Genomic DNA, 25,243 nt, shown 5'->3' with positions numbered 1-25,243 from the left:
CTGCGCAGACGTACTTGACAAACACCAGCCCCTCGCTTTTGTTTTTATTGACGTCCTCAATTTAACCTGTTGTGCGCTGCCTTTTCCGGGGGGCGGAGTCTTCCATCCTCCTGTAGGCGTTGACTCCTGTGCGGATCACCACGTCTGAGCAGACGTACTTGACAAACACCAGCCCCTCGCTTTTTTTTTTTTAATATATTGTTTCTTATTCAATTTCTCCACGTATTCTCCTGAACAAAACCTCCGGAGGGTGGAACTGTCCGCAGACTCATGCATGCGCGTGACCTTTAGCTGTCTCGTCCGGCATAGAAAAGGACAATACTTTGGTTACTGTTTCTAACCACCGGGGTGAAACTTAAGGGACACCTTTGCCGGGCGGTCGGTCGGTCGGTCCGTCGGTACCGTGAGTGCACCGCGCAGCTTCCACCTGCTGCTGCTGCTGCTGCTGCTGCTCCTCGGGCGATGTGGCAGCAGTTCTGCAAGAAACGTTTTAACCGCAATCGCGTGCGGCTTCATCATTCGGCGGTCAAGAATCAAGGCGAGGACGTCCCGCAGCTGAAACCCCCGCACTGCAAGTGGAATAAGAATCTGAACGCGATTGGAGCTTGGACCGAGACTCGAGCGGGGCAAAAGCCGAGTTGGGATGACTTCTGCCGGGCTGATGTTCGCTTGTCTCCCGATGTGCTGTTTGCTCCTCGGAACCTCCCGGGCAGCGACTTTGAGCGGACTGCAATGTAAGTAGAGTAGACGCTCTCTTGGGTCTCGTTGTCGAGTGCACTGCATGTCTGACCACAATGTTCGGTAGGCTACACTTGCTGCAACGACGGCTGTGTTTTTCTTGTTCTTTTTTGGTAGAAACGAGCGGTAGACACCACTCATTGCAGACGGAGACAAATACTCGGACTTATATTTGAGTTCTAGCGGCTACTTATTAAACAACGGGAACTTTCTTGAACATGGCACGAGTTTCACAGAAAAGTATTTTTAAGTAGCAATTATTTGTCATCTCTAAAGTATTCTTTTAACAGTCTTGGAACACATTTTACCTAAAAGTTGTGTGCTCTCTAATATAGGGAGAAATTTGTCTTCAAACGATTCATACTCGATACCAAAAAGCTCCGATACCAACAAACCAGCCTTCAGTGACACTGCAATGTGGCCCCTAATGTTGAGCTAAAGATGGCAAGGCAAGCTATCGTGTGTGTGTGTGTGTGTGTGCAATTAGTACTATGATTCATCATTTTGATAATTGGCTCAATTTGTAAATTGTTGACTGTGCGTTTGTGAGTCAGCGGGCGCTCATTTATTTTCACCATGCAGTTTCAAGACACACACACACACACACACACACACACACACACACACACACACACACACACACACACAGACAAGCCCGCATGGGCGGGTTCTAAACGTGTGTAGAAAGGCTCCTCCATCCGTTAGGAGGGATTGTTGCTGTCCCCGATGAACAGGAACATGTTTTTGGAAGTTGAACAACGGTAAAGGGGCCTTTATCTGATCTCTTAGTTTAGGACGTAAAAACAAGTCGGGAAAGAAAATACGACTGTGATTCAGTTGCCTCGAGCCTGCTTTTCCTGGAAGCCAGAAGAGGTTGTTGTTCTTCTTCTTCTTCTGCTGCTGCTGCTGCTTTTTCTTCAGCCCCACTGCAGCATCCTCGGCGGTAGCAGCAGAAGGTCTTCCATCTCAAGGCAAAGCCACCTCCAGGGTTGTCAACGTACATGTAACAATTGACAAGCAGAAATGAATATTGGCAGATGATAATTCATGTTAAATGCAGACGCACACAAAACCAGCCACGCTCTCTCTATTTGTGGAACTGAAAAGAGCATGTGAGAATCACGGCTATATTTGTGGTTCTGAAAACCCCGGTTGTTGCGAATCATTTCCAGATAAAGCGCTCCCGCAGTCTCACCATTAGCTGTCATCTTGAGCAGTGTAGAGGGTAGGTGACGTGCTATCGGACCCCCCCCCCCCCCACACACACACATACATAGTTCTGAAGAAGAGTACATAAGTTTTAGCCTCAGTGCATATCTGCAATCTAATGGAAACTGGAAGCATGCAGAGTGATATGAACATACGAATCAAAGTATTGGTTATTATCTCCAGACGAGCTGAAGCGACCGTGGCATTTGTGTGCTCCTCTTCCACACTCGGCCCTCGTAACTAGTGCGCAGATTGAGCGGAAACTCCAGGCCAGCGTGAGAGGTCAGAAATGTGAAAAAGTATCGGGACCGCTTTCGAGAATCGCGACCGCCACGGTGTAAAAGCATCCCGATTGCGAGACGAGCCCGGCTCGCCGACAAGCATCCTCTTTGTGTTGGCGGGCGAGGTCAGCGGCGCACATTTGCCCCGCGGGCTTCCTGTTTTCTAGAAAGCCTTGCAAAGAAGGACAGCGACAAGGACGGCAACTTTGTGATAACGCAATCATTCATCGCTGGTTTGTGTGTGTGTGTGGCCGGACTGTGCGTGTGAGCCTAAGATGTTGCCTTCAATATTGCTTTTAACTTTGCATCATCACGCCACGTGCTTCCACAATCTAGACACAAGTCGGAAGGAAGTCTTGTGCCCTTGACTTTGAGCAAAGCAGAAAGCGCTTCCACGGGCAAGGCGGCGTACTCGGCTGTCGCGCATTTGTCGCCGTGTATTTTGCCTGGTCCGAGGATACCTGGTTTGACGAAAGCCATCGCGCTTTCCATTGACGCTACGGCAGTCGTAGCAAGTAGCGAGCATTCTTTGTCTTTCCCGTGTATTTGACAGCTTTACGCGTCATACACGTGTCACGCGTGTGAGGTGCAGCTGATTTATTTTCCCCTCGTACGCCGTCGTATCGGCGACCACCACCCAAAAATTGCTCCACTAACTTAGCAGGGTAGAACGCTGTGCAGCAGCTACCGGATGTAGCCAACGGGGCAAACGAAACGACGCTACGGATCTGTTGTAGATGCGGTATCGTGATGCGGAAATAGAGCGACTGTATGCTCGTATGCCTCGTTTGTTGCTTATATTGACCGCAATGCTAAATCCCTTGGCCGTGGATGGCGTTTAGCGTTAAATGTTTGTATGAAGCTACATGAAAATAATGTCACAACATTTTTTTTTTTTTCAAGTGTTTCATATTGACGTCCCTGCCTTTTGAATTTGCCTCCCTTTGGTGGGATCGTTTTTCTTTGGAAAAAAAACCCTTTTCAGACAAAGCTTTTTGTAGACGCCGCAGCAAGCGGCGCTTGTACACGAAGGAGCACACACTTTTCCCTCTCCGGTCAGGTCGAACCAGTTCACAGCTGAACCACGAGCGCCTTTGGTCGAACCGGTTTTGATGCTGCGCTAGAGCGTACCGTCTCACACACCCAAACACAAGGCTGAGTAATGGATCTTCGACCATATACTCGCATTACTTGGACGGGCTCATTCGGGTTGCAGGCGGTAAGAAAGTCCCTAATGGCAAGAAGCTGGCACAAGCTGAGGAAAAGCCGTACACATTCCCCGTAGTGGGAGTGGTCTTTGTGTGTGGGCCAACATCTCATTGAATGCCCCCCAAATCCCTAACCCCCATGCCGCTGGCTTTCGGGAGTCTGATTGCTTTTAATGGGAGTGTCAGGTGAAAATACAAGGCACCAAGAGCGAGATGACCTCGAGTGGCATCCACTAAGAGGCATTTAGTTGGACGCACGCGGGCGCGAGCGAGCGAGCGAGCGAGCGCTGTTCAATTGCTGCTTATCTCCTGACATGTGGTGTGTGTGTGCTTTTGATGTCATTGCCCATATTGGAACATGTGCATGCACAATAGGCACTAGGGATGGGAATCTTCACCATCAAAGCGATACGATACACATCTCCCTACACTGCCAAGGATTGGATGCATTCACGATTCATGGACTTGCCAATGATAAGATGCGATACGATCTCCTGCGATACGGTGCGATACAGTACGATTTCATTTTGAAAACAATGCGATCCGGTGCGATACGATACGATGCAACCGCATCTTACAGGTCCTATGGATTTTCCGATGCATATCGGTGAATCTTCCCAACCCTAATAGGCACCACTGTTGTAGCCTGGTCCTTTGAACTGGTTTGACAAATGATTCATAGTGTTAACAGCGTTCATGACTCGGAACACTCCTCTTCACTCTTTGCCATCGAATGAACAGCAGACGTCTGGACGGGCGTCCTCCCTCTCCCTCCCTCCCTCCCTCCCTCCTCCTCTCTCTGCTCTGTCGCACACAGTGCAGCGGTGAGCGTCTCCAGCATGTTTGTCAGTCAGCAGAGACAGTTGTACTGGTGTTAGGCAGCAGCAGACACGCTCGATGGATCCACTTTATGCACCGACTTTCCCACGGGTCGCTTGGTGCAAACGTGATAACACGACACGTGCACAATTGCTAGCTTCAAGATGAGGCGCCCGCTTCTTGTCATCCGAGTTCTCGGTTTCGTGTACGGGCGTCCAATGTCACAGCTCGCCCAGTCAGGAAGCTTTTCTTAGTACTCTGCCTACGTGCTATATGTATGATAATTAAATCTTGTGAAATAACACGTGGAGCCATTGTGAAACGAGCGGTTAGGGTTACGGTTGAACCCGTTGTGTTCATCAAGCATAAAAGCAGGCAAGGCAAGGCTGGGTCTGTCACCTGCTCCCTCTTTTGTTACCTTGTGTATTTAAAGCCTGCTCGGGTGTATTCAACACCAGTCGGTGTCGACTGTTGCTTCCTGTCTCTTTCTGCCCCCGTTGTTCTTGTTCCCTTGTGCAGCAGGTCTCGTGTAGTAGGCTCACTCTTAGAACCCGTTTCATGTCTGTTCTCCACTTCTCCCTTCCCTTCCCTTCCCTTCCCTTCCCTTCCCTTCCCCTTCCCCTTCCCCTTCCCCTTCCCCTAACCCCTAACCCCTAACCCCTAACCCTTCCTCCTTCCCTTCCCTACCCTTCGGGACAGCACGCGGCGGTCGACCTTTGTTGTTGTTTTTTCTTCACCGCAGACCCTGTTTTGAGTGGCCGAGAGTTTGGGGCTGTGGCCAACTTCAGCACGTTGCTGCTGGATCCCGCGTCGGGTCTCCTCTTCCTGGGCGCCAGGGACACCATCGTGGCGCTGGACATCAACGAGCTGAACGAGCCCGTCCGCACGGTGATTGGCCAATCGCTACTGATCGTCACCGCCAGCGGTGTGAAAATGATGCTTTTCTCCATTTTAGGTGGTGTGGGACGTGCCGCAAGAGAGCAGGAAGACTTGTATGGCCAAGGGAAAGACTGAGGTGAGAGCGTGCCACCGTCAAAAGAGAGACGGGAAGTGACGCGGTGGCGGTTCCACCTGCAAAGCCAAAAGACGCTCAGGAGGAGGGAAGTGCCGATTGTCGCTTCTGAACAAGTCTCACTCGTGCAGTCTGTGGACATGTACACGTTTGGGCGCTATCGCACCAATCTTTGGCTTTCGTTTTGTGCAAACATTACGCAGTGTCTTTCAGCGTCCTAATGTCAAAGTTGCATCTCTGTCCAATAACCAAAAACAGATGTGACTGTTCATTCCCATTGCAAATGGACTGCGCTCCCACAGCGCTCGAGCTACGCTGCCCAAAGCTTTTCAATGGCTCTCATTCAGCCATTCATACGGCGCACACATTAAGACGGCAACGCCATTCATACGGCACACATTAATACGGCAACGCAAATGAGTGAATGGCGTATATCAGATTTCTTTCAGCACGCGCGAGCCCCCCACTAAAAATCCCCTATGGGTCAGGGCAGGCTCTCTGATATAATCCATCAACGAACGATCTAATTTATGGAGCCCACCGTGTGCGTTTCCAAACATTTTGCTGGCAAAACATCGAGGAGATGTTCTACTTGAAACGACTCGAGGCTATCTTGTCAGCGGTACTGGTGCTGTACGTTGGGAGCAGGCGGCGCTCATAGCTAGCGGTGCTCGTTTGTCTCCCTCTGCAGGTTGAGTGCCATAACTACATCGTGCTGTTGGAGTTTCACTCCGATGGGCGCCACATCTACGCGTGTGGCACGCATGCCTTTGACCCAAAGTGTGCCTACCTGGTGCGTGCGTGCGTGCGTGCGTGCGTGCGTGTGTTTTTTTTTGTCGATAGTTTGTATTTTTCTGTCCTCCTACTTGACCATCCCTCCCGCAGGAGATCTCCTCCCTCACCCTGCGGAGGGATGTCAATGGCCAGGTGATCGTGGAGATGGGGAGGAAGAAGGTCCCCTTTGACCCCAGGAAGCGACACACAGCCGTCATGATAGGTGAGTCGCCGCGGCTCGCGACGTCCTCGCCCGGAGCGCTTTCTAGATCCTTCTGTTGTGCGCTAAGGCGACTTGTTGTACGCCGCCACCTCCATCAACTTCCGGGGGACGGAGTTCGATATCACCCGGGCGACGGGTCCGGAGCAGAAGCAGGTCCGAAGCGAGCAGAAAGTGCACTGGCTTGACGGTGAGGCCGCGGCGTGCGCGCTTAGCCGTGCCGACGCGGAGCGCGTGGGCGCGCTGATGCCCGCCGGTGCGCGCCGACGCGGAGCGCGCTGATGCCCGCCGGTGCGCTTTTGCCACGCAGAACCCGACTTTGTGAGCTCGGCCGCGGTGGCGCTGTCGGCCGACAATAACGAGACGGGAGAGGACGACAGGATCTACTTCTTTTTCAACGAAGCGGCCCAGGAATACAACTTTTATTCCAAAGTCCGGGTGCCCAGAGTTGCACGCGTGTGCAGGGTGAGAGGTGGCTTTTATCCATTACGTCCCGGTGGAGCGACCCAGGCCATTTGGTCCGCTTGCTCAATTGACACGCGTGCCGTCGACAGTCCGTCGCGATTGATGCCAACCGCCGGCGTGCCCGCTCGCTCGCCCGCCCGCCCGCCCGCCCGCCGTATGATGCATTTCTCTTGCTTTCAGTCTGACGTGGGAGGTCTCCGGACGCTGCAGCAGCATTGGACCACCTTTCTCAAGGCGGAGCTGGTGTGCGAGGACAAAGTCCGACATCGGCGCTTTGACGTCCTGGTGGACGTTTTCACCTTGCGGCATTCTCCCGGAGAAGCCGGCACGACGCACTTCTACGGACTCTTCACCACGCAGTGGTAAGCCGAGGGAGCAAACTCACGCGGTCTCACTTTCTGACGGACCGTTCTCTCGTCTCACCCGTCCATCCGTGCTCTAGGGAACCCGAGCGGTCAGCGGTGTGTGTTTTCAGCGTGTCGGACATCGTCGCGGCGATGAACGGCCCGTTTAGACAAGGCGGCGACAAAAGCGACGCGCTCGCACCGGCGGGCTTGCCGAGGCCTGGCCAGGTACTGACCTCTCGGCGGAATGCCGTGCATCTTTTAGCATGTTACAAAGGAGGAAGCTAAGGTAGCGTTTTCACACCGGGGTTATTTTAGGTGACCAAAACCAATGAAATGAGCAATTCTGAAATTGATCCAACAATTTCACCGACCAAATCAAATGGAAATGCGACTAGCGTCTCATGTTTGGAAAACTACGGTTCAAAAAATGTCCTCCATCGCTGCCAACGGACATCATCCGTCGGCTTTCGGTGTTCGCCCTAACCGTTCATTCCGCGGTGCGTGCTGACGTAAGAAGAAGAAAGGTCAAAAAGCCATTTGAGAATCCAAGCTTACTCCCTAGTGAATGTAGTTGATCGAGTGAATTGTTTAATCTCACGCTTGTCACCTACTCCAACTATTTAGCAAAACTAAAAGCATCATTTCCAAAATAAAAACCAAGGAAAAACCACATTTTAAAAGTGAATTTTAAAGCCAGTCGCGGAAACTAGCTATCATGAAAAATCTACAACTACTCCGACGTGGATGGCCCACGATATTGATCGAGCTAACCACAACATCTCCCACGTAGCACAAGCAATGACTTGTAGATATCGGCCAGTGTTTGTGAGCACGTGAGACGGGCTCTCATGCTTTTTCTTTCCTCCGCCGGCATTGACAGTGTGTGAACAATGCGCTGAAGGCACACGGCTTTGACTCCTCCCTCAAAATGCCCGACAACCTGTTGGCATACGTGAGGAATCACCCCCTCGTGCAGCAGAGTGTCAACGCGGCGCCCCTGCTGGTCAGAAAGGGGGTGGCGTACACCAAACTGGCCGTCACGCTGATCGGCCGCAGAGAGGGCCAGAGAGAAGAGGCCTTGCTCCACCTGGGAACAGGTAAAAGGCACCCATATCAAACAAGCGTAGCCATACCTAGGCCGTCGTCATGCTTGTTACATCACCAGACTCTGGGGAGCTCCATCAGGTGGCAGTCTCGGGCGAGAATGCCACTTTACTCCGTGAAATTCCCTTATTTGAGGCCACAGAGCCGGTCAACAATATTTTGCCCTACCAAGTAAGCGACCTGCCTGCCTGCCTGCCTGCCTGCCGCCCGCGTCAACGTGCCAATCGGACGGCTGCTTTCCTGCCATTTCTTGTTTGCCAGGGTTGGGTTGTGGTGGGCAGCCCGCTGTCTCTGGCGCGCGTCCAGGCGCAAGAATGCGCGCTCTATTTAAGCTGCGAATTGTGCACCCGATTCCGTCAACTGGGCTGCGAGTGGGACGTCGGCAAGGAAGGCTGCGTTCGCTCCGCAGCGGCGTAAGTCGGGCCGCTCGCTATCCAGATCGGACAGAGGCCGCTGCTATCTCACATTGGGGCATTTTGTGTGTGTGTGTGTGTGTGTGTGTGTGCGTGTGTGTGTGTGTGTGTGTGTGTGCGTGTGCGTGTGCAGGCCTGACCATGGAGTTAAAATGGAAGAAGCCATGAGGAAATGTGACTACCAGGAAGGTATATTTGTCGGACACGTACCATCCATCCATCCACCCACCCATAAACCGACCAACCCCACCCCACCCACCCATCCATTTTCAGAAGCGCTTCTCCCCACAAAGCTATTCTTCTTGTATTGGTCAAGCGGTGTTGAACTCAAAGCGGCTGAAACTATGAAGAAGGCTCAAAATGTTTGAAAAGAACCAAAGCCGGTGCTTATTTGCCTTTGTCATGTGACTGGTCACACTGCAGAGCGCTGTTCGCCGCCCATCAAGGAGCTGCGTGTTTCGCTGGGCCTGCGTGTGGTGTTGCCTTGCGTCCAGCTGTCTCCCAGGCCCTGCAGCTGGGAGCACCCCCGCAACAGTCTCACCAAGCAGCGGCACCCTGACTTGGAGGTGACCGTCACCAAAGATGGACTGGGAAGTTACATCTGTGCGTGCCAGGTACCCAGGAGACACGTGAAATGTTATCAATAAAGGTCAAATGTTTGGGCCCCGTATACCGTTCCATGGCCAATCGCACCTGATTGGTCAAAGTCAAATCGGTCAAAGCGTACAACAATTCCACCAGAAACTTATTGCACTTGGATCTGTATGTATATTTCACAGGCCACGACTGCCATAAGGATACGCGCGTAACTATTTTTATTGACGTTTTGTCCAGCCCGACCGAGCATGAATGTATTAGGTACTGTGTACTTTTGGTCATTGAATCAAAGTTGGCCCTCAAAACCAAATTCTCCATTTTTAATGCTTGGGGGCACAAAAGTCAACTTTCCATGATTTTGTATCTAATTGATACCGTTGACATGGACACTCTTGATACAACCTCCTCCAGTCATTTACAATTGAGAGTCTCTCTCCCTTCCCTACCCAGGAAGGACAAATGCGAGAGCACATCCCTTGCCGTCGAGCGGCCTATCATCTGACGCTGGAGGACCCCGGCACTGCGGGAGCCCTGTCGGGATGCACTCGTCACGTGGTGGCCTTCTACGTCCTGGTTTTTTTCGCCGGCTCGCTGTTCGGGGCGATGGTCTTCCACTTTGCCAGCGGTCGGTGTGAGGGGATGAGGCGGGACTCGCCGGACTCCGCCCCTCTGCAGCCTGGCTCCCGTTTGACAGATAAACGCAACGGGATCGCAGCCGCCGAAGCCAGCCGAGTCCGGAAACGGGGAAACGGAGGTCGCCTTGGCGACGATTTGAGCGCCCCGCCGGCTGGCGACAAAGGCAGAAATGCGAGCGCCTCGTACGCTAACTACAGCGTTTTATCTGCGGACGTTCCGGACCGACCGACCGCCCCCGGGGAGGGTTCCGGGGGGGGGTGGGCGGAGTCGTCGGATTGGGCTGGGATGGATGGGGGCCTGAGTGAAGTGATCACAGGACTCAAAGAAGAGTTAACCAGCTTTGCCATGTTTAAATCCCCAGCAGCCCTCGCTCCGTGTGAAGAAAGCTCCATTTGAAAAGGCGCCGGGAGCCGCGACGGCCCGCGACTCAAAGCCTTTATGACGAGACTCCGTCTCCATCTTGATGCGTGACGAGTGGAGAAAAGCAGGATGTCGCTCGTGCGCGATCCAAGCGTGACGTGGAAAGGTCCTATTGTCCTCGCCCATCCAAAGACAACACAAGTTGTCTCAGTGCGGCCGATCCCACAGTCACCAAAGGACTCCCGAGTCGTCAAGTGAGCGGGCCCGTCTTGGCTTTCGGCACCCGAAGAGTCCTGTGATCTCGACGGGGTCCTCCTACCTCGGATGAGGGTCAGCGCCGGCGTGCGAGGACTAACCGCGTTCCCTTTACGCGGATTCCTAATGTAACTGTTTTTATAATAAATCATATTTGGGAACTCAAAGACAAGTAAAGAAAATGGGAAGGCTCTATTTTTGAGCCGAGGCATGTATTTTACCTGACCAAACTCACAGTCGAAGAGCAAAAATGTCAAAAGAATACAAACAAAAGAAAAAAAAATCATCAATCCTTCTGCTTTTCACTCTACATAGCAGATACCATATGACTGATAGGCTCTGGAGTAAATCATTCATGTTCCACACCTTGGAACTATTTGATTTTTTTGTTCTCTTCTTTAACATGCTTTAAAATGGCTCCCAATTTTCTTGTATACCTGTTGTACAATAACAATCAAGGCGTTCTGTTCTATTCTATTCTGTTCTGTGCGATTCTATTCTGTTCCGTTCCCGCAGATACCATATGACTGATAGGCTCTGGAGTAAATCATTCATGTTCCACACCTTGGAACTATTTGATTTTTTTGTTCTCTTCTTCAACATGCTTTAAAATGGCTCCCAATTTTCTTGTATACCTGTTGTACAATAACAATCAAGGCGTTCTGCTCTGTTCTATTCTGTTCTGTGCGATTCTATTCTGTTCCGTTCCCGCAGATACCATATGACTGATAGGCTCTGGAGTAAATCATTCATGTTCCACACCTTGGAACTATTTGATTTTCTTGTTCTCTTCTTTAACATGCTTTAAAATGACTCCCAATTTTCTTGTATACCTGTTGTACAATGACAATCAAGGCGTTCTGTTCTATTCTGTTCTGTGCGATTCTATTCTATTCCGTTCCGTTCCCTTCTTCAACGGATTCTCCCCACTCCGGCTTCATTACATTCCCAAAACTCACGCCGTTTGGACCGTTTGTTATTGTTATTGGTCCTTTTGTTAGAGCAGAATCGTTGTCCTATGTGTCATTGTCAAAGAAAGATGGATGACGTCATTGTCTGGAGTAAATCAATCATTTTAGAGCCACCACAATGACCGGACCAATGCGAGGCAGCTTCCGTCACCACTGCGTCACCGCTCCCGTGATCTCATAGGGGGGAGGAGGAGGAGGAGGAGGAGGAAGAGGAGGATGACGAGGACGAGGGAAGGAGCACGGGCGGGGTGTGGGGCAAACACACACACACACACACACACACACACACACACACGCGCGCGTGCGCACGCGCACATTCTGAAGACCGTGGCAGAGCAGCAAGAGGAGATTCAACGCCAACCTTCTTTGTCGACTTTCTCCATCATTTAGCTGAGTCCAAGCTCTCACACGTCTGCCTTCAAGGGGGAGGGGGAAGCATTCCAGGACCTCGGAGAGCGACCATGGCGCCAGTGACGCTGGAGGATGGAGCGCAGCCTGGTGAGTCTGTTTCCACATCTGACATTTGCTTCCCTCCCATGTGTCCTTTTGAAAGGATTCTCACTGTCGTATGTTTATCCAGAATGCGGCTTCTTCACTTTCATTGTCGATGTCATTTGGTGGCGTGGTTCAAAATCTCAGCCCTGTCCATTGAAGCGGGTATTGTTGTGCTTTTGGGCGGGGCGGCTCATCAAAAAAACATCGAGAGCCGTCTCGGTACGAGACGGGAACGTCCGTGAAATGCACATTGGGGTTCTCGGTCCTATTCAGCCGCTGTCTCCTCGCTGGCCCGAGAGCAAGAAACGCCCCAGTTGAAAAACGGAGCCATTGGGACAGAGAAGGCCTCGAGTGCCATATCGTCGAGTCAGAGCGGCCGGAGGGCGGGCGGGCGGGCGCGCGGGCGGGCGGGCGGACGAGCGGCGTCACACCTTACGAAGGAGCATCTATTGATGCTGAGCTCCAACACATACGCTCAGATATGCTCAAATTGCCTTACATGAGACGCCACGTTTTGCTTTTATCAAGCTCCCGTCTAAAAACACAACTGTTGTCGGCTCGACGAGTTGCGGGATTAGCGACGCCGCGATAAGAAGAGCCGCCGCCGCCGGCAATGATGAACAGGCCCGTGGCAAAGCCGCCAAATAGTCACCAAGTGGCCCAGGTTATACGTTGCCTCTCCAAAGCAGGATTTCCAATTGCTACTCCCTTTGGAAGGAGTTTTGCAAAGTACTGGAAAATGGCTGCTCCAAACCAAAATGGCTGACCAATTTGGGCCCAGCCGCAAGTGGGGCTAATGTGGGTTTCCTGGCTACCAAGTGGCTACGGGTAGAAATGCGCAAAGTTTCCATGGAGAGTCCATCTGGGATTTAAGGGTTGGAAACTGCTCACCCCTGTCTGGCTCTCACCATGTATCACTTCTTATGCAGGTCTCCTTTTGTTGGGCTGTCTGACATTGTGTTCATCCTCACATTTTGCCTTTCAGTTTTTCTCACGTCTTTTTCTACTTGGCTTGCAAATCATTTCCCCAGTTCAAGTGGTGCATTTACAATCCACGCAAGGCCCAGTCAAAAACCCAGCTCAGCCTATGCGGTCTAATACAGGCGCTTGCCCCTGGCGGCGGAATCCAGGAGCAAAACCAGATGGAACCTGTGCCCATAAGCCCCTCTTAAAACCCGCATGGCGGAAATGTTGGCTGGGAGTCAGAGGCGCGTCATCTCAATGTTATTACACGAGAAACACCGCTAGTCTGGCTGTTGTGCGCCGCTCATTCAGCTCAGTCGTTGCCGCCTTTAGAATCAATCGCACGGCCGCCGCCACGCAACGTAGCTCACGGTTCTTTTTGCTGCTTTGCAGTGGCGGTCCCGGGAGGTGTCGCAGCGGCGAGCGTCTTCGGCTTGATCTTCACCGCGTCAGCCTTTGCGTGGATCTGCTGCCAGCGCAAAAACACCAAAGGCCAGAAGACGCCCCCGTACAAGTTTGTGCACATGCTGAAAGGTGTCGACATTTATCCGGAAAGCCTCGGCGGCAAAAAGAAGTTTGCCCCCGCTACCGGCGTGACAACCAATGAAGTCGGTCAAACGGACGTTAACGGGAACTGCCGGAGCGCCGTGACGCCCGTGGCTAGTCCCGAGCTGGCGTCGAGCCCGGGTGGCTCCAGATCGGCACTGCATCTGGACCTGGAGCAACTGGACCTCAACGGAAACTTCCCCACCAAATCCTCTCACCAGCTCAAGGTGCGGCGCTCGCCTGACTTGGAGCCTGGCACGACGGACCGCCGGGTACCCCCCTCGCCGTCCATCTCCAGCCACGCTCTGACCCCGGCCATGGACCAGAGAGAGGGGAGGCTCGGAACCCTCCGCTTTGCCCTTGAGTATCACGCGGAGAAGAAGGCCTTCATCGTTCACATTCAGGTGAGCCTCCGAAAGTAAGCCGTGCCTCGGTCGTCGGAATGCGCTTCGGAGTCGGCCGGCCCTCCCTCGAAAGTCTCCGGTCGAGCCAAAACGCCGTCGCTCGCATCATTTTATTTTAAGATTGCTCTTCTTGCCATTCCTGGCTTTCCTTCCCGAGCTGCTGCATTCCGACACATCCCGCCTGGTGCCTCGGCTCGGCTGCCGGTGGAAATTGCCGAGTCTCTGCTCCGAGGCTGCGTGTTTTTTGCCCCAAACTTGGGAGTAACAAGGCCCTGTCCGTTGCGAAGCACCCTCGTTTCTTCCTTGGCGCTCCACAGAGCACAAGACTCAGGAGCGCTTATCTTAGCGTCTGGTTCTGAACTGCAATGCTAGATGATTGGCACATTTCTGACTGGCTGATTTGATTCCAGGAAGCCCGTGACCTGAGCCCAACCGATGAGCAATCCTTGACCTCAGACCCCTACATCAAGCTGACCCTGCTGCCTGAGAAGAAGCACCGAGTCAAGACCAGAGTGCTAAGGAAGACTCTGGACCCGACTTTTGACGAAACCTTCAGCTTTTACGGGATCCCCTTGCCCAGTGTGTCCAAACTGGCTCTCCAGTTTCTGGTGCTCAGCTTTGACAGGTTCTCCCGGGACGAAATCATCGGCGAGACCCTCGTCCCGCTCTCGGGAATCGACCTGTCCGAAGGCCGCGTGCCGATGAGCAGGGAGATCATCAAGAGGAACGTCAAGGTGACGAGAGGACGCTTTTAGTGTCCCGTTTTCACCACTGACCGTACTGCACGTTCCTGTCACCGCAGAAGTCTTGGGGCCGAGGCGAGCTGCTGTTGTCCTTGTGTTACCAATCCGCCACCAACACTCTGACCGTGGTGGTCCTCAAGGCCCGCCACCTGCCCAAGAATGACAACAACGGGCCCTCGGGTGCGGTAGCTGCAATTTCGACTTGCAAATTCAAAGCCACTTATGACTGAGTCACGTTGTGCTCCTGCTCTTTCTGTAGATCCGTACGTCAAAGTCAACCTGTACCACGGAAGGAAGCGCGTGTGCAAGAAGAAGACCCACGTGAAGAAGTGCGCCCCAAACCCCGTCTTCAACGAGCTCTTCACCTTCGACCTGCCCTCCGACCATGGCCCGAGGGACGCCGGCGTGGAACTGCTGCTGATGGACTCGGACCCGGGGGACTCTCGCTGTCCGAAGCCGGTCCTCGGCCGCCTGCTGATGGGAATGACGGCAGCGGGCACCGCCGGCGAGCATTGGCGGGAGATCTGCGAGCACCCGCGGCGCCAGATTGCCAAGTGGCACTTCATGTCTGAGGGTTAAGATGGCGGGATGTGTGCAAATCATTGGACGGTTGGCGGGGGGGGGGGGGGGCGTATTATCGTCAATCTGTCGTCATTAGCTCATCTTGGAAATTACCATTATACCTTGACCCATTTGTTCATTTTTCAAGTTACGAGGCATAGCTTGGTCGATGCTGTCGCGTACCAAAAGCAGAACCATAGTTATTGCCAACAATATCTGCCTTAAAAATATCAGACAATGTTGGAGACAGATCAGTATGGATTTTAAAAAAAAACTAAATATATGGAAATTGCCCATATTTGTATATAAATATTTGATGTTGGTTGGCAGTACAGCGTATCTTTTAATAGGCCCAAAGACTGTCGACCAACGTTACTGGGTTACATCACTGAGGTTGTCATGGTAATCGTGTGTCTAAACGTCTCCGTCTCTCGCTTTAAATTGAGCGTTGCTTTTGACCAAAAGCGCCCCCCCCCCCCCGCCACACCATTAAAAAAAAAAAATGTTGAAAAAAGGCATTAACGTATCAGAAGGACCAAATATGTTGGATTTGATTCATTAGCTGTTTTTATTCGTTTGGGTGGACTTTTGGACTATGTTTTGTAAGTGCTATCTCCTAATAAGCTTAAATGAGGTAGCGTGAGCTTGGACTGCAGTGGCAAGAGGCGATGGGCCACAGCCGTGCGAATGTTTGTGCAGATGTGCGCAACTCCGTGTGTGCGCACACAGAAAATGTGTCAGTTTTGTCCCCTTGACTGTGAGCACAAAGACAGCCGAAATGAAATGTAAAATGAAAGTACCCTCAAATTAAAGAGATCAAATTATGACAAGTGTTTGTCTTCATTTGGCTGCCCATTGGCATTATAGAAAAACACGTTTTGCTAGTTGAACTTGGATTGCTCGAGCCAACCAATCAGAGGACAGACACAATGCCGACGTCATGGAAAGCTAATAATCTGATTGGTCAAAGAACCTGCGGTCCCCTAGCTCTCCTTTGTGGTCACAGTGGGGCACAGATGAGGCTTCTTAAGGCCTTAAACAGATTAGATTTACATGGCAACACATAGAGAAAAAGTCCACGACGTAATTATACGCTGGAATGAGTGCCGAGAAATGCATTTGAATTTAATCTGCCTTTTTGTCTTCTGTCTGTAACGTTGTGTTTCCTTAGATGAACAAAACGGCTTTGAAGAGACTTTACGGAGGCTACAAAAAAAGGTTCTCCAGCCTTATGGCAGGGGGTGCTAGTGATCCCGGGATGCTTCATGCGCCTGCCTGTAGAATAAGAGATCTCGAGTTCACATTTACAGTGAACAACTGAGAAGCAGTCGCCCATTTGTTTCGTTTTACATTCGTCTTCTTTTCTCTTTCCGTTTTTACAATGGAGGATTACATATGCAAACGATTTTCAACGATGGATTTTCGGTCGAAGCAGGAGGTCATCAGTAAAGGAAGAGCAACTCCGGAGTTACAAGGTTTGATTCGGACAACGGGATTTGGGAACGAAGTGGTACGCACGATCGAAAACAGGTTTTTGATTCCATGTGCTTTATTGAGTGTTTTTGTGTGTGAAGACTGCTGATATGAGATTTTAATTGAAATAGTTCAAATTAAATAATGAATAAGCGGTCCCCAACCTTTTTTTGTGACATGGTTAGGTGCCGGACAAGTTTTACCGGGGGGGGGGGTGACGTCAGTGCCTCCCCAGTCATGCACCTCACCGCACGTCACTGTTACAGACAGACATTGGCAGCCACAACAAAGAACAAGTGAATAACAAATGTAAATCAACTGCCACTTCTAGCTACATGTGATAACGGATTAGTCTGAAGGAGGGGGGCAGCACTTGTCATGTTTGTCTGCTCAAAGATGGCTTCAGAGGGAATGAGTCATCATGGAAATGCTTCAGCCGTTTGCAGACAGTTACTATGGGACCCTTGCAGCCACACGCTACACAGCCAAGCTGTCTTTTGGCGAAGCAACATCCAGCTCGATTGCTTAAAGTCCGTGCGTGTGCTGCCATGAAAGTGCAATGGAGAATAGAACAGAAATGCATGGATTCATAGTACTGGTCACTATGGCAACAACATGGAGACTGCTGAAGCAGATGGCTCAGAGAAACATGTCAGATACAAACATCGGATTTTGTTGTTCAGAGATCCTCTGTGAGTGTGTGTGTGTGTGTGTGTGTGTGTGTGTGTGTGTGTGTGTGTGTGTTGGCACAAACAAGCCAGACCCTTAGTTCCAGCACCATGGCAACAAGGCCTTTGAGCGGAAGGGAATGAAGTCAAAGTCTGCCTTATTGTCAACTTCCTCACATGTCAAGACACACAAAGAGATCAAAATTGCATTTCCGTCCCACGGTGACAAGACATATCACATATTTTATATATGTGATATATATATGTGATATATATATGTGATATATATATGTGATATATATATATATATATATATATATATATATATATATATATATATATATATATATATATATATATATATATATATATATATACATACACACACACACACGCATATATATATATATATATATATCACTTCTACCAGAGTCAGCGCCGCTGCGGCGGCTTCCATCGACTTCCTGCCGGGCTGGACCAGTGGGTGGAGAACACGCAGCAAAGGCTTCAGGGACAACACGAGCACTCCCGTCGTGAAATGTTGTTCTCTCCACACTCCTATTAATACGCAAAGCCGTTCAATATAACACCGCTGCTTTAGTACTTGGACCCATTCCTTATGTGTCTAAAAGGTGATCTCATGTCATATATGCGTGATGCCCTGCTGCGAGGTTGGCGTGAAACTTTGGAACGCGACCATGTCAAGTTGGTTCTGAGGAGCCAGTTAACTGGGTATATACACAAGGCATCCGATCAACGGGTACCCTCGCAGGGTAATTTAGTTTTGGCTATTTCAAAAATGCTCTATTACGTCCGCTGTGTGTGACGATGGCACAGCGTTTAAGGCGGTGCACAGTACGTAGTACCTTATTTCTGTGCGTCACGAGTGCAATTCCCGCTTCCGACTGTTCTCTGTGTGTGCGTGTGTGTGTGTGTGTGTGTGTGTGTGTGTGTGTGTGTGTGTGTGTTTGCAGCCAGTCGGAAATGCAAACGAGACGTTTCGTTCAACGTTTTTATTGAGAATTTGAACAGTTTTGCAGTCAGGCAGGATCCAAGTCGCTTGTGACGGATCTCCAGTCACGAAACACAAAATCGCTTTACCATAACAGTCGTAACTCGAGACGGGGAGCAAGATAACATGGGAGCAAGTTGACATGTCAACAACGAGCGCCGGATTTCCGAACAAGCGAGGGCGGCCACCTGTGGCGTAGTGCCTAACGTCCCATTGGTCGGTTGGGTCGGTGACGCAAAAGGAAATCGAAGACTGTCTCACTTCCCGCGAGGCTTTCGCTCAAACTCGCTTGGCGCGCAGCGCATGTCGGGCCCGTGCTACACCGGAAAACGTGGACGACGCCTGCAAGCGCGCCAAGCAAGGTAAGAAGAAAAGCGCTTGGTCCTCGCTCTCCTTGCCTGCACGCGCGCCAAACAAGGTAAGAAGAAACGCGCTTGGTCCTCGCTCGTGAGAGATTTGGAGCCGCTCGGCTTTACCGTCGACTTGACCCCCCAGGCTTAGTGGGCGGAGTCAGGGGCGAGCTTCTCTCAGTTCAGATTTGCCGGCCCGTTTTTTATTTCATTTTTCAGAGACATTTGGTAGCTTTTGTATTCAGATAGAACAGTGGTTCTTAACCTTGTTGTAGGCACCGAACCCCACCAGTTTCATACGCGCATTCACCGAACCCCTTTTTAGCCAAATAAAAATTCAAATATAAGACACAAATGTTTTTACTGGTGCACAAAATGAGCCGTGCATGATCATCACCAACACAAACCCAACGTGCAAAACCCACACAATGCATGAATTCAACAAATGACATACCTGCAAATCAGTGTGCCTCTGCGAGACCAGTCCACATATGCGTTATCACGAATTTACACGATAAGTCAGATGTGTTCGGACCTCCCAGTGGAGTCTTTGATCGAACCCATGTTAAGAACCACTGACATCGGCTGTCAGTGACACAGAATATGTGACACCGTGCAGACTGTAATAATGGGACGTACGACGATCCAATCGTGTCGGCGCTAAATGCACAACCCTGAAAACCCGCTCATCGACGTCATTTTGCCGCCTATGTACGTCCCCGTTTGTAGGCTCCAATGTCCCGAGAAACCCCACATGAGGGGGACGGGGCCCGGTCCTCGTCGCAGGCCCCGTCCACCCTGTCCCCCTCACAGGCCCAGTCCAAATCCCAGGGCAGCTCCAGTTCTTCCAGTGGCCCGGCATCAGGCAGCCAGTCGTCCAGCGGCTCGGGGACGCTGAGCAGCGCCGACACGCTTCCCGTCACCTTGCCGTCTGTCCCCGAGGAGCCCGAAAGTCAACCTTGGGGACGTCTGCTGCCCATGCAGCCGGGCTTCGGCGCTCACGGCAAGTCAGCCGCTTTGGTCTTGGTCCCGGGCCTGGTCCGGCCACTGGCAGTTGTGCCACTTCTCCAAGCACAGTTGAAGGCACGCGGGTTCTCCCTGCTGGTTGTTCCCCAAAGTAGCAACGCACACTGAGCACATTTCAAACACGGAATGCAATTGTGCGTGCTTGCACGCTCTTTTTTCAGATTGCGTGGAGGACGAGTATTTGTTTGGCCGAGACTCCAAATGTCATTATGTCCTGGACGATCCCGACCACAGAGGATCCTTGCGATTCCGAATTTACAGCAAGCGACACTTCAGGATCTACAGGGTAGCTGAGCCTCTTCCTCTTCAACCTCCTCAACACACACACACACACTTGCCTAAGATTTGCTTCTTTGTTTTCTTTTCGCGACTCGATCCCAGGAGGGGACCGAGGTGTTTGTTCAGGACCTGAGCAACAACGGGACCTTTGTCGACGGGAACAAAATCGGAAGCAACAAGATACTTCCTCTGGTCAACAACGCAGTGCTGGCGCTGTCGGAGCAGCGCAACAAAGGTGAAGACCGGAAGTGCCGCGGCGACCGGCCGGAGGAGGCGGCCCTGATGATGCGGCCGCCAGCGTAACATCGCCGTCTTTGCTCAGTGTTTGTCTTCATCGACCTGATGTCCGGCCAAGAGTCCTCGTTGCCCAAGGAGCTCCGCGACAAGTATCTGCTGACCCGTCGCATCGGGACGTGAGTGCGCCCGGCACGCCCTGCCCCGGCCCAGCCCGGCCAGCCGGCCGGCCGGGCTCCTCGCCGCATGCTCCTGAGAGTTTAAGATCAGGGGATGTTGGAGAATAATTGTCAATTTTTTGTACATGTGAAGCCCTTTGAGACTTGCTTGTGATTTAGGGCCATATAAATAAACTTGACGTCGTCACTTGGCTGTCTTTCAGAGGTGTGTGCGGCGAGGTGAAGCTGGCGTTCCAACGCTCCACCTGTAAAAAGTTTGCCGTCAAAGTCATCAACAAGAACAACTTCAAGTCCGAAGGAGCGAGTATCGGTCCTCTCGTCGGCCGACCGGTGCCCGGTCGACCCCGCGGCTGACCTTTGCGCCGCCGCTCCGTTTGCAGACGGCCGCCAGAAACGCACAAACAGAGATTGAAATCCTGCAGCGGATCGATCACGTGAGCTCGTCGGGCGCTCCCACCTCGCCCCCGTGGAGGGAGGGAGGGAGGGAGGGAGGCCTCCCCGCCCACTGCGTTGCTGTGCTTTGATTTCAGCCGTGCCTCATCAGGACCGAGGACTTCTACCAGACGGACGACACCTTCTTCATCGTGTTGGAGCTGTGAGTGCATGCGCGTGCGGTGCGCGTTTGCTAACGTGCTAACGGCCTCGCCTGACAGGATGGAGGGCGGCGAGCTCTTTGGTCGACTCAAATCTCATCAGCGACTTAGCGAGGCCACGGCCAAGCTTTACTTCTACCAAATGTTGAAAGCCGTGCAGGTGAGGACCCGCTCGAAATCTCGGCCGGTTGTCGAGCGCGATTGCTGAATGCGGCCTGATGCGTTCACGTAGTACCTGCACAGCCGGGGCATCATCCATCGGGACCTGAAACCGGAGAATATCCTCCTGTCGTCGCAGGAAGACGACTGCCTCGTCAAGGTTAGCCCGCTGCCGGCGCCGCCGCAACTTTTTCCACAAAGCGGCGTGACCCCGTGCGTGCGTGCGTGCGCGTGCGTCCGCACATCAGGTGACGGACTTCAACCAGTCCCGCATCCTGGAGGAGGCGGCCCTGATGCGGACGCTGTGCGGGACACCGTCCTACCTGGCGCCCGAGGTGCTGACGCATGCCGCCACCGGCGGATACGGCCTGCCCGTCGACGCCTGGAGCCTCGGCGTCCTCCTGTTTGTCTGGTAATTGAGCGTCTCGTATAGACGTCGGTACAAGAGCCACATTCTACCGGTGTCGTTCTGCACGCGCAGCCTGTGCGGGTACCCGCCGTTCCACGAGAGCTTCTCGGACCTGTCGGTGAGCGAACAGATTGTGCAAGGCCGCTTCACCATGGTGCCGTCCAAGTGGCGCCACGTGTCGGACCAGGGTGAGCTCGTCGTCTTCACCGTCGTCACCTTCACCGCGGCGGTCTTATGCGTGTGTGTGTGTGTGTGTGTTGACAGCCAAGGACGTGGTTAGGAAGCTTCTGGTGGTGGCGCCCGCCGACAGGATGACCATCGACGAGGCGCTCCGGCACACCTGGCTGCAGGTGCTCTTTGTCGCTCGTCATCAGCGGAAGCGGCAGCAGCGTGATGGAGATTCAAACTGGATTGTGTGTGTGTGTGTGGATGTGTAGGACCCCGTGATGTTGGAGAAAGCCTACCGGCTGATGTATCCAGCTGCCATGGTACCCACCCCCTACCCACCTGAACACGTGCTTAACAGCAGCAAGGAGCGACTCGGATTGAGATGCAAACACGCCAAATTGGAATTTTTTCGGATTGGAATCAGAAGACTGACCAATGTCCATGGTTTGTGATGGCAGGAGGCGGGGCCGGCGAGGAAACGACAGCGAGAGGACCAGGATGAGGATGAGGAGCGTTCTGCCAAACAAGCACCGCCCACAGCCTCGGAATAAGGCGCACGCAAATGTATTTCAATAAAGTCTTTTCTCTCGTCCGCTCGCTGCTTTGCCTTATCGCTTCCTGTTGTCGTCACGACATCGAGATGAGTGCAGACAGCGTCTTCTATCTCAATTGGCCCCAGATGGCCGCCATCTTGCGTGGCCACTGCTGATGACCGACGCTTCCGTTGGATGATTCTTGCTGAAAACAGCGTCTGTTAAGAATTCTTTGTTGTTATTCAGCAGTGCTTTTATTTTGAAGGCTGTTTTCACGCGAGACCTCTTCCTGTGTTTCACGTTCGAGTATTGGTTACAGTGGTGAAGGAGTCATTGACGAGGGAAGTCTGGTCTAAAGTCTGGTCTACTCTAACAAAAGGAAAGAACCCTTTAGGACAATGTACTGTTACTCCAAATATTTGTTTTCATTCTTTTACAGGTCCGTCTCGTGAATTGGCATCGTTCCGCTAGCTCGTTAGCCTGCACTGTTAACGTACGTGTTATTCACCTGCAATTTAAGACAGCATTTGTGAATATAACTTCATTTGCGGTCAATAGAGGCAATTTATTACCGAGAAATGTCTGAGTTATATTTACACGGTTTTATTTCAGAAACTGCTTGTGCTTGTGCTTGTTGAACTGCTGTGCCAACGCGCAGACTCCAGGCGAGCCTTTGGCAAGAAGCTCTTATCAACACGTAGGCCAGCCATGCTGATTTAAAACTTCTGTCGCACCCTAGTGGACATCACGTGCCATGACGTGTGTATGTGCAGGAAGTGGTCGCTCACTGAATCCCCATTTAGCCAGTCAATAGCCTTCATTTGCGCAGATTGCACTGATTAAAGTGGCAGCGGGCAGAATGGCGTGCAAAGTGGTGGACTGTGCCATCCAAGCATCTGTTTTGCTTAATTTTCTTTTTGTTTTGGATGTTCGAAATAAAGATATGAATCAGAATCAGAATCAAGTGTTCGGGGGTGCCGGTGTCTCTGGAGACTTCCCTCTGGCGCAGATGTGAACATGTACCTTGATTAAGCAGTCAAAGTTTATTTGTATAATGACAAGCCTGCCTTTCCAGGCAGTGCTACCCAAGAACTCTGCGTGTTGCTGACGGACCAGATGAGGTGCACTTGTCCACCATCGCCGGTCTGGCGCTGAGGGATCAATTGGCCAAAGCCAAGCTGTGACGTCTTCATAACGTGACTCCCAACCGCAAGCGCAGGAGCTCTCACGTTTGGATTTCGCTACGGTGACGTAAGACAGGAGATAGAACATAGGGTGCATTTATGAAATAATAAGATAGGACATAGGGTGCATTTATGAAATAATAATAATACACGGCTTTTGTAATACCAGCGATACACACAAAATGCGGTCTGCGAAAGAAAGAAAAAAAGTGCTAAGCCCGGTGCTGAACCCGCTATGACTTGCATGAGGGTCAGATGTGCCAATTTGTGCGCCATTAAGAGCAATATCGCAAGTTTACTAAATAAAACAGCGCTTTTGGTTCGGACCAAACAAGCGGACTAAAAGACTTGTCTGGTCTGAATAATGAATAAAAGGGAGTAATTGGTTTCAAACCCCTAATATCATGCATGAGTGGCAGTTGTGCCAACTAGTGCGCCATTAAGTATACGAATTCGTTTTTGGGCCCCTGACCAAACTGACTAACGTTTGAATAATGAAAAAAAAAAAATGCAGAGACTGGCTTCGAACGCGCAACATCTCGCATGAGAATAGGTCGCGCTGAGTAGTGCGCTATTACGTCGATGAGTTGTACTTAAAGTTTACTAAATATAACAACACTTGGTCCGGACCAAAACCCAGACAAAGAATTGTCTGTTCTGAATAAATCTTGAGATAAGATGTCCTTAATAAGATAATAATATTAATGTATATACATACAGACAAGGGACAAAAAAAAAAGTACTAGGCTTAACAACGATCCGGCATCATCATGTATGTTTGGCGGATGTTCTGACTACTGAGCTATTGTGCCGTATACACAACAAGTTTACTAAATAAAATAGCGGTTGCTATATGAAGTCGCAGTCGTGACGAGAACACTGCCGCAACTGTTGTCACAGACGCCGAATTTCGACTTTTCCTGGTCAACGGTTGTAAATGATTGCGTAGATTAATTTTTTTTTTATTGAACTCCAATTTACCGTTTTAGATAATATTACGTCGCAGTCACGTGCCGCGGAAATGACGTCATGGGCGGAACTTCCGCTGAGATTCAAATCGGTGGGCGTGGCTTTCAACGGGCAGTAGGCTGTAGCGCGAAGCGACACAGAGCGGTTAGTCACACGACGATTAACAAGAGAAATTTTTTATTTTCTGCTTGCAACTGGACCGTCTTGAGCGTACACGGTAAATACAATTCTTTATATATATATATTTTTTTAAATAAGTACTTTTGTAGCCCTGAAAAGGAGTGAGTGTGTGTGTGTGTGGGGGGGACGTCGAAATTGTCGTCAGCTGCCTGCCACATACGCCGAATCTCGACGATTCTTTCTGGTCAAAGGTTGTAAATGATTGCGTTGATTAAAAAATAACTTTATTTAACTCTAATTTACAGTTTTAGATAATATTACATCGCAGTCATGTGCCGCGAAATGACGTGAATAGGCGTAACTCCCGCCAAGATTCAAATCCGCGGATACAAACATGACGATTATCAACAGAAATATCTTTATTTTCTGCTTGCAACTGGACCGTCTTGAGCGTACACGGTACATACAACTCTTTTTTTTTTTTTTTTTAAATAAGTACTTTTGTAGCCCTGAAAAGCGAGTGAGTGTGCGTGTGTGGGGGGGGACGTCGAATTTGTCGTCAGGTGCCTGCCACATACGCCGAGTTTCGACGATTCTTCCTGGTCAAAGGTTGTAAATGATTGCGTTGATTAAAAAATAACTTTATATAACTCTAATTTACAGTCTTAGATAATATTACATCGCAGTCATGTACATGCTTTTCTTCAGAGATATTGATTACCTGATTGCCTGCATCTAAGTTTATTGGATAAATGTCACAAGTAGT

General features: G+C 51.1%; 3 protein-coding genes across 6 annotated transcripts; all 3 read left to right on the top strand.

Moving 5' to 3' along the window:
- Window positions 1-87: 87 nt before the first annotated feature.
- sema4f (sema domain, immunoglobulin domain (Ig), transmembrane domain (TM) and short cytoplasmic domain, (semaphorin) 4F) lies at window positions 88-10,620 on the top strand. The gene is made up of 15 exons (XM_085902946.1): window positions 88-734; window positions 4,998-5,143; window positions 5,211-5,270; window positions 5,959-6,060; window positions 6,153-6,264; window positions 6,332-6,451; window positions 6,572-6,726; window positions 6,907-7,088; window positions 7,169-7,298; window positions 7,954-8,170; window positions 8,239-8,348; window positions 8,439-8,590; window positions 8,724-8,779; window positions 9,014-9,204; window positions 9,638-10,620. Exons 1-15 carry the CDS (start codon window positions 644-646, stop codon window positions 10,217-10,219), a joined length of 2,406 nt encoding a protein of 801 aa, XP_085759072.1. The 5' UTR covers window positions 88-643; the 3' UTR covers window positions 10,220-10,620.
- A 1,153-nt stretch (window positions 10,621-11,773) lies between these two features.
- Window positions 11,774-15,194, top strand: syt4 (synaptotagmin IV). The gene is made up of 5 exons (XM_085905950.1): window positions 11,774-11,907; window positions 13,261-13,817; window positions 14,228-14,551; window positions 14,620-14,740; window positions 14,820-15,194. The coding sequence occupies exons 1-5, from the start codon at window positions 11,871-11,873 to the stop codon at window positions 15,137-15,139; spliced, it is 1,359 nt and encodes a 452-aa protein (XP_085762076.1). The 5' UTR covers window positions 11,774-11,870; the 3' UTR covers window positions 15,140-15,194.
- A 2,540-nt stretch (window positions 15,195-17,734) lies between these two features.
- Window positions 17,735-22,263, top strand: chek2 (checkpoint kinase 2). Of its 4 annotated transcripts, none has more exons than XM_085905947.1 (15): window positions 17,735-18,636; window positions 19,354-19,741; window positions 19,812-19,936; window positions 20,032-20,164; window positions 20,252-20,342; window positions 20,546-20,642; window positions 20,723-20,776; window positions 20,873-20,937; window positions 20,996-21,095; window positions 21,168-21,254; window positions 21,343-21,506; window positions 21,576-21,691; window positions 21,768-21,853; window positions 21,941-21,991; window positions 22,130-22,263. In XM_085905947.1, exons 2-15 carry the CDS (start codon window positions 19,360-19,362, stop codon window positions 22,220-22,222), a joined length of 1,644 nt encoding a protein of 547 aa, XP_085762073.1. In that variant the 5' UTR covers window positions 17,735-18,636; window positions 19,354-19,359; the 3' UTR covers window positions 22,223-22,263. The 4 variants fall into 4 exon arrangements, with proteins under 4 accessions (XP_085762073.1, XP_085762072.1, XP_085762075.1 ...); XM_085905946.1 differs by having other exon boundaries at window positions 17,736-18,692; XM_085905948.1 differs by having other exon boundaries at window positions 17,741-18,692; window positions 19,354-19,627.
- The last annotated feature ends 2,980 nt before the right edge of the window (window positions 22,264-25,243 follow it).

Source organism: Syngnathus leptorhynchus, chromosome 2 (assembly GCF_054491065.1).
Source record: "Syngnathus leptorhynchus isolate UIUO chromosome 2, UIUO_Slep, whole genome shotgun sequence".
Taxonomy (NCBI): domain Eukaryota; kingdom Metazoa; phylum Chordata; class Actinopteri; order Syngnathiformes; family Syngnathidae; genus Syngnathus; species Syngnathus leptorhynchus.
This window is presented reverse-complemented; position numbering and strand designations above follow the sequence as displayed.

Bases quoted from the DNA above. Each gene is read 5' to 3' on its own strand.
- sema4f (XM_085902946.1), top strand. From the start codon at position 644: ATGACTTCTGCCGGGCTGATGTTCGCTTGTCTCCCGATGTGCTGTTTG. The intron at 8,349-8,438 runs GTAAGCGACCTG...CTTGTTTGCCAG, and splicing joins ACAATATTTTGCCCTACCAA to GGTTGGGTTGTGGTGGGCAG. The intron at 8,780-9,013 runs GTATATTTGTCG...GTCACACTGCAG, and splicing joins GAAATGTGACTACCAGGAAG to AGCGCTGTTCGCCGCCCATC.
- chek2 (XM_085905947.1), top strand. From the start codon at position 19,360: ATGTCCCGAGAAACCCCACATGAGGGGGACGGGGCCCGGTCCTCGTCG. The intron at 19,742-19,811 runs GTAGCAACGCAC...CTCTTTTTTCAG, and splicing joins CCTGCTGGTTGTTCCCCAAA to ATTGCGTGGAGGACGAGTAT. The intron at 20,777-20,872 runs GTGAGCTCGTCG...CTTTGATTTCAG, and splicing joins TCCTGCAGCGGATCGATCAC to CCGTGCCTCATCAGGACCGA.
- syt4 (XM_085905950.1), top strand. From the start codon at position 11,871: ATGGCGCCAGTGACGCTGGAGGATGGAGCGCAGCCTG. The intron at 13,818-14,227 runs GTGAGCCTCCGA...ATTTGATTCCAG, and splicing joins CCTTCATCGTTCACATTCAG to GAAGCCCGTGACCTGAGCCC. The intron at 14,552-14,619 runs GTGACGAGAGGA...CTGTCACCGCAG, and splicing joins TCATCAAGAGGAACGTCAAG to AAGTCTTGGGGCCGAGGCGA.